Raw genomic sequence first — 15,792 nt, 5'->3', positions numbered from 1 at the left:
CGCCACCCTCCTGATACATGAGGCCACTCTGGAAGATGGTCTGGAAGAAGAAGCCGTGGAAAAGACACACAGGTAGCTGAGAATGTCGAGCCATCATCACCCACTCCCTCTACCTCCCCTAGGTGACGAGCTGAGCAGCCTCGCATCAGCCCTGCTGGGAAAGACTGTGCCCTTTAGTGATGTGAGGCCAGCCTGCTTCCCATCAGAGGGCTGTGGGGGCTTCTAGCTAGGAGCAGCAGTTTGCTTCTGGGCTCTTTTGCCTTTATTTCTGTAGAGTTGTCTAGGCAAAGTTCGGGGGGGGGAAGCACAGTTTTTGAAAAAATTGGAAATATGGTGGCATCAACTGTGATCCGCAGCAGGGAACTGCCAGGGGAGGTGGGGGCTGGGGCAGGGCCTGTGTCGCTCTTCCTTGGAATCTGCCCTTTGGTGGAGGTGCAACCTGGCTTTGATTTTGCAGCACCACCTCCCAGGCAATTGGCGTGGGGATGCGGATGAATGCAGAGTTCATCATGCTGAACCACTTCAGCCAGCGCTATGCCAAGATCCCGCTCTTCAGTCCCGACTTCAACGAGAAAGTTGGAATTGCCTTTGACCACATGAAGGTGTGTGTATGGTGTGGGCTGTGTGGGGTGGGGCCAAGGCAGAGATAGCGCTGCACCCACACGAAGGAGTCTAGCTCAGGGCCATGGTGAGAGGATATCTGTCCATCACCTTGTCACAACCAGCACTGGGTTTGAAGGGGAGCCCACATTCTGCAAGGCCCTCTAGACAGACGTCAGCATCAGGTCACTGGAAAATTAGAGACCCTCTCTGAGGCTCAGTCTAGTCCCACTGTCACATCATTTGAGCCTCATGACAGCCTGGAGACAGGGTTGTCCTCTCATGAGTGGCAAAGTGTGCCTTGCCCCTCTGCCTTCCAGAATAAAGGGCAGGGCATGGGCTGGGGTTTATTTATAAGGAACTTGCTTTTCAGAGTCTAGAAGCTTTGCCTTTCTGAGGCCTTTTCAGCTTTCCTGCCCTTAGCTGTGGGGAGTGTGTGCCCCTTTCTTTAGCGTTCCCTACCTCTCCATGGCCTTTTTTTTCTTTTTTTTTTTTTTTTTGCTTTTTCCAGCTATGGCCTGTTAACTCTATGGGTTTGTAAAGCACATGCTTTCCTTCAGCTCCTGCCCCCAACCCAGCCCCCTCTGAGGTGTGTCTTCATCCTCCGTCTTGCCTTGTAGGTCTGCTTCAATGACTTCCCCACAGTGCCCAAGCTGACTGCCCCACTGAAAGCCCTGTTTGCTGGCGACATCGAGGAGATGGAGGAGCGCAGGGAGAAGAGAGAGCTGCGGCTAGTGCGGGCGGCCCTCCTCTCCAGCGGACAGGCGGGCGGCCCTGAGGACAGTGAGCCCCAGAAGAAACGGACCCATGCAGAGGATCCTCAGAGCCCACAGAGCAAGAAGGTCAGGGCAAAGTGAAAGTCCAGGAATGACCCTGAACTCAGAAGGCTCACGTCCTCCACCCCACGCACGGGCATCGTGTGCGCGCCCTTTGCCTGGCGGGAGCCAGAGGGCACCATTCAGTGGGGAAGTGCTCAGGCGGGGCCTTGGCTTGGGCTCCCAGATAAAGACTGGCCTGCTAGACGCCGCCTACAAATGGTGCCTGGCAAAGCCGCAGACAGGAAGCTGCTGAAAGAAACAAAGTAGGAACAACTGGATTTTAGTGTCAGTTGATTTTTAAAGAAGTTACATGGTAAAATGGTGCACCCATGCCTGCTTCAGCCAAGTTATTCCCTCTGCATGCCAGAGACAAGCCATGTCACAGGAAACACTGGTTGTGGATGTGAAGTCTAAATAGCCAAGACTCAAAGAATAGTATTTCCAAAGACACAGAACACAATAAAGATTCCATTTGGAACTTGTGCTTCGCTTCATCCTGGTGCCACCTCCAAGCAGGAGTCTGTCTCCCTGTGCAGTGTCACGCTGCTGCCAGATACCCAATGTGCCTCGGAAGCCAGCTCTGATGGCAGCAAAGACCTTTGGAGCCTATCCCCATGGAGTCACCATCCCTCAGTAGCCTAGTTTTTTGGCAGAAGCCAAGTTGTGCTGGCCGACAACAGCAGCCTGGTTTCATGTACTCGTAGAGCTGGCTGAGCCCATGTGGTGGCTCAGGAAAATGCACCCTTCCTGTTCTGGGGACAACAGATTTGTTACTTGGCAGTAATGAGAACAAGAATCACTCACTGTGCCCTTCGGAGTATTGGGAAGTAGCATGTTGAGTTGGCTTCCTTGCCCTCCTTATGAGATTTAACAACGCTGAGGTTAGTGCTTGAAAATTGAGAGAAGTTTTAAAGATAAATCTAGTATTTATTTGTATATTCTTTCTACACAAGAGTATATAGAAATACTTCAAAAACTCAGCTGATGAGACATAGACTGAGGACTTGGCCTTGCCTAGCAGTGCCCTCAGGCTTCCTCCTGAGGCAGCACCTGACATTGAGACCTGTGTCCCCACAAGTTTCTTATTAAAACAAGACAATAGGCCACACTCAGGGATAATAAATCTATTTTAATAAGATTACTTTTGACAACTATTTGTACATGTATTTAAAGGTACTTTCAACCCCTGGGCTCCATTACAAATTGGGTACTGAACTGCCCTTGCCAGGAAGTGAGCAAAGCTGTTAGCATCAAAAGTTGGCAAATCCCACTGTTTGAGAAGGGTTATTTTACACCGTGTTGGGAAAAATAAGCATTTAAATTTCTCATTGTACACCTGTACATTGGTTTAGATTGAATGGCTCAAATTAAACAAATATAGATTTCATATATACAAATATTATATCATGTATAGGTCTATCATATCTATTTTAAAAGGATAAAATTTTAAAGTGTGACTTTGCATGCATGACCCAAATCTGTTCCTCACTCCCTCAATCCCAAAGTGTGACTAGGCTCCCCAGTGCCCTCCCGGCCCTCCTCCCCGAGAATGGATGGTCATGAGAAAGGACGAGTGCCTGATGTTGGTGAGCGAAGCTCGCCACACCACAGGGTCCACGGCTCGGGCCTGAAGTCTCCAAGGGCCAGTTTCACTTTCCTCTACGTGCTCTGGGTAACAAAGTTATTGCTATTCACCTGTGACGTCCAGAAGCGAGGCACATAACTGGACCCCACGTATCTCATGAGCTGGGTATCACTGAGAGCCTGGAGGGATGGAATTACTGTCAGAGAGCTGATGTTTTTTGGGGACATAGGAAGCTAGCTTTGTGCCCTCTGGATACCCTCAAGGTCAGTTTTTGAATTCAGAAGTATAAAATAATAAGGTAGGAATGGGAGCTTTCAGTCATACAGTGTGGAAAAATAAAACTTAGGAAGTGAAATTTTGTTTTAAGATATTTACTTTAGAGACCATGGATTAAGGACAGCCTTAAAGGTTTTTACAGAGGCTGGCCCTCCCCTGTGCAGTAGGCAGGTCAGTGCCCAGGATCTAGTCCACCGTAACTGAAGGGCTCCCTGCCATCCCATTTCCCTCTGTAGCCACTAAGCTGATACTGCAAGAACTTGACGTTCGCTGTCATTACAGTGGGCAGCTCCAGTTCTAACCAGGCAACTTGACTCTCCTTCACACTACCACCCTGCAGAGGACGTTTCTGACAGGCAAGCCCTTGGGCGGAGAGGGCTGTTGCTTGGCATGGAGGCTAAAAGTGGATCAAAATAGGCACAAAGTCAAAAGGCAAAGATCAAACAAAAGGCCAAAGTTACCACCCAAAGGGAACAAACAAAATCTGCACCACCAACATTTGCCACACGTGCCAGAGATGACAGTTTTCTGTAAAACTCCAGCCTCGTGTTGGCAGTGACAGCAAAGAGCCAACAGAAAATGCTTGGCAGGCCCAAGGGCGCTCCTGGTGGTGTGTCAGTCTCGGCTCATGTATGTACACACATGTCAGAGGGCAGTGCTCTCAGACTCCTCCTCCGAGTCCCTCTTCTCAGTCACCGAGTGTCGCCGCACATGTTCCAGGGGACTCAGGCGGAGTGTCGACCCGAGCTCTACGTGGATGGAGGGGACATCAAAGTGGACAAGATCTGGAAGTTGGCAGAGAAAGAGGTGGCTGAAAAGGGGCTTCGGCTAAGGAGATGCCGATGGCAGGTGACTACAGTCAGCGTTGGGAAGCGGCAATGGCTTGGCTACTGGAGGGCTAGCCTGTTTGAGGACTGATGGAAGCGTTTTATTGCAGGGTCAGATTAGGGTTGGGCCTCTTTGCTTCTACCAAACAAGCCTATAGGATGAGCATCCAGATCTTGCTGGGGTGGCTCACAGAGGACCACTAAGACAGCTCCCAGCAGGCTACCACACACTGCCTTCTGGACCAGTCTCAGTGACTGACAGCTTTTTGGAGATTTCAGGGTTGCATTTAGTTCCCTGAAGTCTGCAGGGACAGGGTGCAAGGCAGTGGAAAAATACCCTATTTTCTCAGCGAATGGAGAAGTCCTGCCATTCACAGAGACCTCTAAGGCTGTAAACAGTACACTTCAGGTCACTGATGGGGCAGGACTGAGGGCATCCCCTGGGACCCTGGCAGTAAACTCCCCAACTGCCAGAAGACCCCAACTCTCAGCACTAGGGAAACTTCCCATCTAGAGGTATAGCCTTCTTGAGGGCACTGAAAGGTCATTCTTCCTAGGAGATGATCAGGAAGAATGAACCTGAGGTAACATGGCTCAGCATCTGTTGGATTTGGGGTATCTGCGAGCCAGCAAAAGCAAGTCCTTAGAGCCAGCAAATCAGCATAGTCACGGCGACGTGCAATAGGGTGCCCTGGAAAGGCTGAGCCGCTGGCTCTTGGGGGCTGCAAGAGGCCAACTGGGTTGTGACAGCTCAGAACCATGGACCCTGCATCCTTTACTCTGTCACATTACCTCATTCCTTGGCCTGCTTAGTTTTTGCCTCCACTTAGCCTCGTTGTCAACCTAGGCCAATAACAGCACTCTGTGTGACAGAGGAAGCGGCACCTAGGAGGTCTAGGAGGGGAGCAGCCTCAGGCCAGACCTGGGGGTGGTTTTTTCTGTTTGTTTTATTGCTTTTTTTTTTTTTTTTTTTTGGTAAAACAAACATTCAGCCCAAAGAATGGCATACCAAGTGGACAGACAGACATTTGGACACCATCCTAAAAGACATTATACAAACATGGAAGCTCTCTGACAAAGGTCCTTCTCTCTTACCCCACCCCCCTAACAGTCCTCAAAATGTCATCCCAGCCTGTCATTTTGCTACCTAATGGAGCAGTGGTTGGGGGTCTGAGGCTCAGCTCAGCCCCAGCCACTTGCTCCTCCTGCCCCAGAGGACATTTGCAGGCCTTTGGGCCTGCCTGTGTCCTGTTCTCACTGCTGGGGCCCATCCCTTGGGGCCTAGTGGCTGCTCCTGGCCTGGGGCCCACCTGCCCCCTGCCATGCATCATTCTGCTAGGTAAGACACAGCTTGGATTCTCTGTCACTAGAGGGAGTATAACCTTGGACAAGTTTCTTACCTCCTCTGTGTCCCAGCAGTCAAATGGGAACGACAAAGGGTGATGATGTGTTTACATGACAGCACAAATAGAGCGTGTAAAGAACCCTCAGCTGAAATGAGCTGCTCAGCTGTTGTCCTGGCTATTCCCTTAGAGAGACCCCTGAGGAGGAAGGTGGCTCAGGTAGCCAGGGAGCAGGACTGAGGAAAAGAAGCTCCATCGACATTGCCAAGGGGCATTGGAGGAGATGGCTTGTTTCTTGTTTTGGAGGAAGCTCCAAAAGTGTCTGTTAGGAGACCTGTCTGTGGGTGCCGAATGCCCTCCTGCCATGCCTGTCACTGGTCTCCACAGGACTGCAGGCTTAGCAGCTTTCGTGGGGGCACTGGAGGGCCATCCCCTGGTTTACTCTAGCTGCCCCTTCTTACTGGGACAAAAACACCTGGTTCCTTCTGGCTTCTTTCATGTTCTTGCCTTGGATTTACTTTTAAGCATCTGCTCTTTTGAGGAAACCAGGCAGAAACTGGTATAAACGCTCCCAAAATATTGAGTTGGATAGAAAAGATCTGGCTGGCCATATACATGAGGAAAAAAGGAGCTCAAGATGAACCTAACACTATGGATTCTTCAGGATTTGCCAGCGGTCTCAGCCTGGAGGAAGGCAAGTTAGACTTCCCATCCGGAAGTGGAGATCTACAAACAGGCTCCAGGTCACTGGTGGAGGCTGTGTCCATGGCACTGGGTGGGTCCTTCATCAGGATACTTCCCTAAACCAATATGTACATAAAGAATCATCCTTGGACACTGGGCACAGATGTCTTCAGCAGGCACTCCAGTGATGACAAAGGTGCGTCATGAAGAACAGGCATGTTACCCCTTCAATTCCAAACCACAGGGAGAGGAAAGGGGAGCTGAGACTAGATAAGGTGGGAGCAGATGAGCTCGAACCCTGCCTGGCTTTCTCCCCCATCTCCTAAGGACAAGAAAAATAAACTAAAAAAAAAAAAAAGGCCAGTGATCCCAAAAAGCCAAATGAGCTCATGGACCCGGCAGCTCCTGCTGAGGCTGGGGAAGGCAACAGGAGGGAAGCTGCCATGCAGGTCTGAGCCACATGCAGAGTGCAGAGCCGAGAGCTGTGGCCTGGCTGGCTTGGGCGAGTGGACAGGAGGCGAGGCTGGGACCGCTTACCCTGAACATCCCCCTCACACGTATCCAAAACTGCGGCACTCATGTCACACAGCTGCAAGAACACAATGATAGGATTCGGAGAAAGGAATAAACACGATGAAACAAGAATGTAACAAAAAACTATGCCAAGTATCACAGTCAGGTGGGCCACACCAAATCATTACAGCTTCTACTCTGGCTCACAGGCCTGCACATAAAGGACAGAACGACAATCTGCTGCCAAAGAACATGAAAACAAAACAGTGTAGCGGGGATGGGGCTAGGGGGACATTACTGATTCTAAAGGTCAGCAGTTCTTATACTGGTGCAATGGAAAGGAGGTCATTACATTTCTCAGGTGATTGTAGAGGCACTGCCTGACCTCAATGCTTTCTGTTACCCACTTTTTGCTCTCAAATTTCACCTTGTTCTATTATCTATTTCTCCTCAGTCTTATCCACTGCTCATTCTACTGCTTCCAGTATCAAGACTACCCTGTGTCCTTTCCTTGGGGTGGATATAGAAGTTAACAAGTTGAGGTGTTGGGGAGGTGGCCCCTCTAGCTGATTCAGGGTGACCACAAGCTCCTGGGGTATGGTCATGAGCCCTGACAGTAGCAGGCCTGTGCTCTTCCCATAAGGGCTCATTCGGGACACACAACGTCACCAACAAAAACCACCAGTGGGAAGTGGTCTTCAATGTCATTTTTCAAGGAGGAACTGCCTTAATTTTTCATAAGCCTCAGGGTAGATGACAGCAGGTGTGCCTTCAATATTAATCACATCCAAAAATAAAGAAGCCAAATCACTGAAATATTGCTTCCCACAATACTTAAATCTCTTGACCTATTGCAAACACTTGAGTTGGACTAGGCTTTTCATAGGCAGCAAGGAGCTGAACCCCACAGGCTCATCCCTACCATTCAATCAAGGGAAAACACCATGACTCCCAGAGAAGGACGTGAGGATAAAAGCACAAGCCCCATTAGAAATCCTAGTACATCTAAGACGACATTGCTCTTTGTGTCCTTGTGGCATGTGTATGTATGTAGTGTGTGTTTGGATGTGGTAGTATGTACATATGTGTGTGCATGTAAGTGTATTGTATAGTGTTTCTGTGTAGTGTGTGGTTTGGTTGTGGGTACGTGCATATGTGTGTATTTGTGTGATGTTTGTGTGGTGTGTGTATTCCATCCCAAGCTGCCTCACCTCTGCTACTCGGGACAACACTTAGATATATATGTCCAAGCTCTGCTGCCTGGCGAGATGGAAGGCTGGCTCTATTCCAAGACACCCCGAAACTTGGCCTACCTCCCTACACAAGGAAAATACTATGCTGACTGTAGTGGCCACCACAATATGCCCTGAGTTTCTAATCTCATGTGGTCAAAATGTCTGGGGAGATGTTTCAAAAATGTCCTCCTCTTCCAACCAACAAATGGTCTTTGCTAAATGTGGTATGTGTTTTGTGATTTCATGCTTATATATTTTTTTATGGGGGAAATATCTCCATCTTTGATTTTAAATTTAAAGCAAAACTAAATTTAGCAGTTGTGGGCTTGTCCAATTAGCTCCTCTAAGAAACAAGGGACACACATCTTTTCTGAAACTGAACCCTTTCTAAATATATATTGCTAGAAATACATTTTTCTAATTAGGCTTATTTAATTAATAGGAAAAAATGTCTTTGGTTCTTAGTGTCTCTTCTTAAGATATGGGTTTGTACCTGTTTAGGTGCTTGGGCTCTATCCAAAGGAAGCCTCCATCACCTCACTTGTGCTTTGATGCCAGCTATTCTGCAATCATAATCCAGCTTCTAGCCTCTCCTGAAGCACCACTCAAAAGAACTCAGGGCACTCAACCCCCAAATTAAGAACAGCATCAGAGCCCTAGGCCCACAGGCATTCGACTGGGAGAACCTCCTAAGAAGCCCCTCTGCAAGACAACTTGGATCCAGCCTGAGCTGCTTTCCACTGGCTTACAGGAGGCATCTAAGGAGATCCTCTAGGAAGCTACACATGCATAGTGATCCCACGGGAAACAGGGATTTGTTAACTGCCAGTGGCACCAGCAGTCCCTCCACTTGGCACATTTTGCTAAGGTTCATGGGAAAATCTGAGGAAGCCAAGGCTTGATTACCTGTAGACATGCTTTCCCCGGGGGACATGCCATCTAGCACAGGATGCTCCGTGGACTGCGGACTAGAGGCTGAGAGATGCACTGTGGGAGGCTGAGGAGGTGGCAGGGTGGGTCTCTGTCGGGGCTTAGGAGTGGGCCGAGATTTGGTTAAAGTGCTTGTGAAGCTGGAAGGAGAGGCCAGAGGGGGGACCGCAGCAGCCGGGGAAAGCTGGCCTGAGGCCAGGGAGTACCCTTGAGGGTAACTCAGTCCGTAGGGTGACGGGGTGCTCGGTGGCGTAGGAGACAGGCTGAGTGGGGACGGCTGGCCGGCAGACAGATCAGTCACAGCGCCCGGCTGGCTGAAGGGGACCTTGGGTGGAACTGGCGCCAGCTTCTTGGAAACTGGAACAGAGAACACAATGCAATAACAATAATGCACAAGGTTGTTAAAGGACCCCCTTGTCCATGTGGCCTGTTAGCACACCCTTCACCACCCCCGCCCCCACCCCCAGCTCTTGCCACCATGAGCAGCCAATGCAATTTTTTCAAATTCACTCAGAACTGCAAGTTTTTAATATCTTCTAAGCTGTTCACTAATTTCTTCTCCTCTTCTCTGGATTCCTGCCATGAGCTACACACCCCCACCCCCAAACTCCAGAACAAATTTCCTATCCACAGGCAGTGACTGATTTCCTAGTGTCCTGTTACCACTTCAGAGTGGTAAAAGGTATCAGGAACACACTAAGGAACAGTGAGTCAGTGATGCAGAGTCCACCAGAGGACAACTAGAGTTCAGCTTATGACAGTGGACCCTGGACAGGATGACTGTCCTCAGAATAGGAAACTCCGACTTTTGGCTGAACCTGTCTAATGGCCCTTGGGTCCCATAAGAGGGGCATATGACCAAGTACTGTGGCCACAGAAGTCCAGTGCCTCCGTTGCTCTGGCTTTTCCCTCAATCCTGAGTCCTTGTCTCGGGGGTGTTTTTCTTTTAAGAATCCTAGTCTCTGGGTGCAAATATGTACAGATATATAGCACTGTTTTAAGTACATCATTGCCCCAACCTCCTCTGCATTGCCTTCATTTTCCTTTTTTGTTTACTTAATCATGCTAAAGGATGACAAATACATTATATCTTTAACTGAAAATGAACCAGGAGGGATGACAAATTCAAACATTCAGAAGATCTCAATGATGAGCAAACATCTTGCAAAAGCAACCAATGATCTACCAGAATTAAGTGGGTACTGGCTACGGGTAACACTAATTCTGGAAGATATTGTCCTTTAGGTCCTCAAGGAGGCACCAGGGACACTTCCCCTACCCCCACTCCCCACCCCTCCTTTGGGGAGGGCAGGAGACCAGAGAGAGATGGATAAAACCTCACAGCCATGGAGCCTTAGGCCTGGTGGAGACCTTGACACTACCTTAAGTTCCTCTTCTTTGAGTCACTCACCATGGGGTAAGTCACTGCCATGTCATGAGACATCTATATGGCAAGGAACCGAGATTTCCAGCCAACAGCCATGCCAGTGTGCCATCTTGCAAGTGGATCCTCCAGCCCCGGTCAAGCCTTCAGATGACCCAAGACCCAGCCTACATTTTGATTCCCACCACATGAGAAACCTTGAGCCAGAACCACCCAGCTATGCTGCTCCTGGAATTCTGACTCTCAAAAACTGTGAGATAATAAATGTTTATTGTTTTTAAGCTGCTAAAAAAAAAAAAATTCTAATAATGCCTCATGCACTTCCTTGGCATGTCTTCTCAGTGTGCAATGTGGACAAGGAAAGGACATGCTCTTCAGGGTCCCACCAACGTGGGCTCAAATTCCTATCTTGTCCTGCCCATAGTATGTCCTGGGGCACTTTATTTAACCTTTCACCACAGCATTGCAATAATTAAATGGGACCATGTATATAAAGTACCATATAATTGTGACAGAATAAAACAACTTTTCAGCTCTACTGGCTGATGTGGGAATTACTCCACTGGATGAGAAGCAAATGGAGACCCCCAGGCATCATTCTTGAATGTGTCTTTTCCTAAATGAACTGGAAGAGGGAGGACATAGTAATATCACCATGATGTTTGTGATAACATTTACCACTTCTGGGTAGTGACAGGACAAGGCCATAATGTAAAACTGTAGGCATATTGTCAAAAGACTGAGAGTTAAAAAAAAAAAAAGGTAAGTGTGCCATTAGTGGGCAATGGTGGAGATGAAAGTTGTACCTTTTCAATGATGGCTCTGAGCTACTGAATATCACTTTGGAAAGGAACCTGCGTCATTCTAGTCTGCATTCCCCACATAGGCCCAATGAGCTGTGAAAAATGGAAGGCCAACCTGCTACTGGCATTAGGAAACAGACTGGCCTGAACCAGAAGTCCTGACTCCACTGGACAAAATGATGGCTTAGATATCATACTGCCTCAGAGGGTGATACAAAGATGGCCAGGGAGCTAGCTACAGCTAGACCACAAGGAAAATCTGCTGTTGCTGGAGAAACACCCTGGAATGCTAAAATCCTACCACCACCACTGTGGCCCAACTCCTATGTCTGCAAGTGTGTCCCATGCGACCGACAGTGTCCCAAGCAGCATACTCTGATGTTATAGTTCCACATTGACCTTTCTGGAGAGGCTGTGCCTGCTGCTCTGTTACATCCTCAGAGCTGTGCTCATTAACTATTTGCAGGATGTGCAAAGAATTAATGGGAAACAGACAAGATGGAAGGGCTGGGTGAGAGCACACTTGGATAATGGGATTGCCACAGCAGCCTGGAGCCAGGAAGGCTGGAAAGCACCTGTCGTGAAGGTCTGTGTGCATAAGGTGAGCAAGCCCTGTTCCAAAAATCCTGGCACTAAAGCCCTACCTAGAGGCTGGGAAGACCTGAATTGGGAACAAATTAAACAATAAGCTATTTTGAACAGTTAAAGACTTTGCAAAGCACTGTCATAAGGTGCAAACAAACAAAAAAGATTCAGATAAGCACACACTCCTTGAAGCTCTCCATTTATGAAACATCAGCATAGAGCACATCTTTAGCTTTTGAGAGTCATTTCAGAGAGAAGAATCAGGCCTCTTACAGCGAGTTCCAGTGGCAGATTCTGGATTGAGCAGCTCAGGGGTCAGTGTAGAAATTCTCAGACCTTCTAAAACAGAAATATGGAAGGGCAGGATTCCTGTAGAAACACTCTGATTCCCTCCTCTGTTACATTCCACAAATAGCAGGGCAGGCAGCTGTGCGAGGCCCCGGTTGATGGGCAGGGCCTCCTGCAGAACACTCTACACAGCATCTTAAATGATGGTGGTAGAGCCTGGCAGCGAGCATGGAAGACACGTCATCCTGAGCAGTGATTGTGCACAGAGGTCTTGGTGTACAGGAAGCAATGCCCTATACATGTCTCTAATGAGCCCACTGTTTAAGTGAATAAACTGAGGAATAGTGATGAAACGATCCCTCTTGGAGTTGTTAACTTCCAAAACCTCTAATGCTCAGACCAGGAATGTTTCACTAAGCCATACAGTTTCTAAATATCCATGCTAAATGAGAGAAATGAGTTTTCAGGCAGCATACAGTTATCTCTGGCCTGAGGCCGATGTGCAGGGTGGTGGTGACATACCCTTCCGGAGGGTGTGAGGGCTCTGGTCTGCGGGTGGCTGGCTGGGGCTGGTGCCCAGTTGTGCACCTGGTTGTGTCCCCATACAGGGTGGCCCCTGGCTGGAAGCTGGACTTCCTTTCTGTCCAGATCCTGGAGAAAGTTCCTTGCTTTTAGAAGTGCTGAAACATAAACACACAGGAGAAAAGAGAACCCCTGAACTCACGCAACACCAGCACCAGCATTGTGGATCAAATACATGTTCCTCTGGGCCAGCGTAAGTCTGTCCCAGCTCTGGTCTGTCTCAGGCCCTTCTTAAAGTCTTCAAAAATGCCCCCAGCGGTGACCGTCCCTTTTGGGGGCTCTGATGGCCTGGGTCCCACTTCTCCCTCTATGTGGCACTCATTGCCAACTACTCCCTATGCCTTTGTTACCTGAGAAAGGGACCTGTGTCTCCCTCCAACCGGAAACCATGGAGTAATGGGAAGCAAGGGCCTTGAGCATCCCCACTCTACCCTGTGTTCATCACTGGGATCCTTGACCATTCTGAACTGGAACACCTACGTGCTCTTGCCTTTCTGTATCCACAGCATACCAGAGCAAGAGGACTTCATAGGGTCGGTGTGCTGAATGAGGGCTGATGACTCAGGCTTATCCTGATAAGCCTTACAGCCACAGCTCTCCAGCTCTCCAGCTCTCCAGCTGCTTTCCCTGAACTACCATCATGCTCCCAAGCAGGGGAGGAATTTCAGGACCCAAATTTAGTAGCAGGTCCCAGTAAATGGTAGTGTTGACAAAGACCCTGGCTGTGCTCCGAATGTGGACCTGTCCAAGTCCTCCAGGCTTGGAAGTGGGAACAGGGTCAATGGTAGTGAGGGCCTCTGGAGTCTCTTGGATTGATAAAGGGACACCCTGGGTCACCAGGTCCCAAAGAGAGTTCATCTTTCACTGCTGGCTCTTTCTCAGGCATTCTCTGAAGGACATGTTAAAAGACACCCTACTTAACTCCACTTCACAGACCAGGGATGGCGAACGAATGGCCGACTCTTCACTCCTTTCCATTCTCCAACACATCATTCAGATATTATCAATCCATCTCCATAACCACCTCCATGCATTTTTAGCATAATGTTCCAGGTAGGCCCTAGCAAATCAGAAAGGTGACCTTGGAGTTGGGAGACATCTCTCATTCTTGTTAGAACCTACCTGGATTCTGATCCTTCGGGTAAGGTGCGGGAAGTGTGGAAACCTAGATTCTTTGCAATGGTTCTTTCTTTCCCACAAAAGCAGCTACAGCCTATTTCTTCCCAAAATTTATCTAGAAACTCCAAATATTAAATAACTAAGAATATACCATTCATTCCACTAAGCTATGGTGAAAAAGGCTTGGAGGCAGGGAAGAACCTGGGCTGAAATAGTGAATATTATCAAAGTATGGAGGGAAGGCCTCATTCAAGGTAGTAGTAAGTTCTCTCCATCTCAGGATGAGTGTTACACCACGCTTCAGTAATTCCCCAAGAGAAAAAAGCCATTTCATCAGAGGATTAGAAGGGCAACAATTCCTTTATCTATTCTGTTAATGAACAATAACAAAAAACGAGAAAACCCTTGCCTCACTCGTTGGGCATGAACTTGTCTTTCATTCTTCTTCAGGTCCAAGGTCACCAGGCACTCAGGTATCAGTGCCAAATATCACTCTACCTTTCTGTCAATCTCTGCCTCCGGCAAGAGGAAGGTGAAATGGGAAAAAAACACAAAACGAGCAAATAAAATAATAGCTTCTTATGGGGTAATAGACTCTTCTTTCCTCTGGATAGACATTTGTCCAAGGAACCTAGGGCTCAAGAAGCTCATCCTTCTTTTCCCTCCCACTTGTACACTTCCTCGCCACTGCAGAAACAAGTATTTACCTACGTAGCTGGGTCCTCTCTCTCCAGCATAGGAGCAGCTGACCCAGTGGGGAGAGGTGTAGTGTAGTGTAAGGTGGTTATTAGGAGTCCTAGATGGATGAGGCATAGTTACAGTTCTAGTTACAGGACTCAATGAGCTGGGGTGCAAAGGGGCAGGAAGCAGGGGTCAGAGTTAATGCCAAGCAGAGGAGGAGGGTGCAGAGGCTGAGCCTGGCTGGAGTGAGCCAACAGCCTTGAAAGGATGAGGGGATGAGGGTCACACTGTAGTGTAAGGTGGTTATTAGGAGTCCTAGATGGATGAGGCATAGTTACAGTTCTAGTTACAGGACTCAATGAGCTGGGGTGCAAAGGGGCAGGAAGCAGGGGTCAGAGTTAATGCCAAGCAGAGGAGGAGGGTGCAGAGGCTGAGCCTGGCTGGAGTGAGCCAACAGCCTTGAAAGGATGAGGGGATGAGGATCTGGTAGGGAATGGGGACGGTTGGAGCAAGCCACAGGGAGGGGAGAGCCTGCCATCCTTGGGGAGGGGGAGCAGTAACAGGAATCTAGCAACTGGAAGAAACATCATCTGGGCTGCAATTGTCCAAGAAACAGAAAAACAAACAAAGAGAGCAATAGAATACCCATTTGTATTGAGAGAAATCCATGTGGCGAGAGAAGAGAGAGAGGTACAAGACGAATAAGGACAGTGACACCCAGAGGAAAGCTACAGGACTATCTACCCCAGGAAGAAGGGACAGTATGCTGTGGGACTGACCTTTTAAATAATCTGAACCAGTGGGCGATGTTCCCTGCCCATGAGTGACTCTGCAAGGCCTCCCATCTATAACATTCTGGGAGCACCTCAGAGGGGAAATCCATCTCTGAGGGGCATTTTCTAGAAATACCATTTACATGCTGAATGTTGTTGGCACCAAGTCTCAGTTAGAAAATGGGGAATAAGGATGAGGTAGGTGTCTGTAAAAGGAATCTTCCCAGAAAAATCTCCATTTTGTCCATTTCCTCCTCATCAGTCTCTGCCCATAGCCGTCAGCCTCTGCTTCTCCGCTGAACTTACTCTTCTTCATCTGCCTCTCTCAAGTGGACCTGAAACCTAGTGAGTACACAGCCAGGGCTGGTATCCTCTAGTCCTGAGTTGGAGCCGTCAGCAACAACCCAAGCACATCTCGTGTCAGGCCTCCTCTCCCAAACTCTATGATTGTCCTCTTTCCCTTTTTTTTCAGTGAGAAAGTAACTTCTATTCATTAAAAGAAAGAAAGAAAGAAAGCCTGTGATTCTTTCATTTAGGGAATGGGGTGTGTGTGTGTACACATGCAAAAACTGGGTTAAAAGGTTTAGCCTCCCAAGGTCTCCAAATTTTCTCCAGCAGTGGCCATGCAGGAACACTGCATCTTCTAATAACAGAATGCACAGTGGCGTCTGATTTGATGTAGCTTTCCTAGTTCTCTGAATGGTTGAGAGTAGATAGAAACAGGCAAAGTCGCTTTGCTGTGCAATTCCCACTACTACAGTCCCCT

At 48.5% G+C, this 15,792-nt stretch overlaps 1 protein-coding gene across 6 annotated transcripts in view; it reads right to left on the bottom strand.

Annotated features, from left to right (window-relative positions):
* Positions 1-2,667: 2,667 nt before the first annotated feature.
* ARHGAP44 (Rho GTPase activating protein 44) overlaps positions 2,668-15,792 on the bottom strand; it is a 176,390-nt gene continuing 163,265 nt past the window's right edge. For 2 of the 6 annotated variants that reach the window (XM_025044357.1, XM_025044355.1), the window contains 4 exons: positions 12,394-12,551; positions 11,857-11,922; positions 8,788-9,168; positions 2,668-4,064 (listed from right to left, as the gene is read on the bottom strand). In XM_025044357.1, coding sequence (XP_024900125.1) covers positions 3,925-4,064; positions 8,788-9,168; positions 11,857-11,922; positions 12,394-12,551 — 745 coding nt within the window. In that variant the 3' untranslated portion in view covers positions 2,668-3,924. Of the gene's footprint in view, positions 4,065-6,670; positions 6,723-8,787; positions 9,169-11,856; positions 11,923-12,393; positions 12,552-15,792 lie in introns of all 6 variants that reach the window. The other 4 variants (XM_025044356.1, XM_015586683.2, XM_025044358.1 and 1 more) reach the window with 4 other exon arrangements.

The sequence above is a fragment of the Pteropus alecto genome, unplaced genomic scaffold, assembly GCF_000325575.1.
Source record: "Pteropus alecto unplaced genomic scaffold, ASM32557v1 scaffold52, whole genome shotgun sequence".
Lineage (NCBI taxonomy): Eukaryota > Metazoa > Chordata > Mammalia > Chiroptera > Pteropodidae > Pteropus > Pteropus alecto.
The sequence above is the reverse complement of the archived record's forward strand: the minus strand, read 5'-3'. Positions and strand labels throughout refer to the sequence as shown.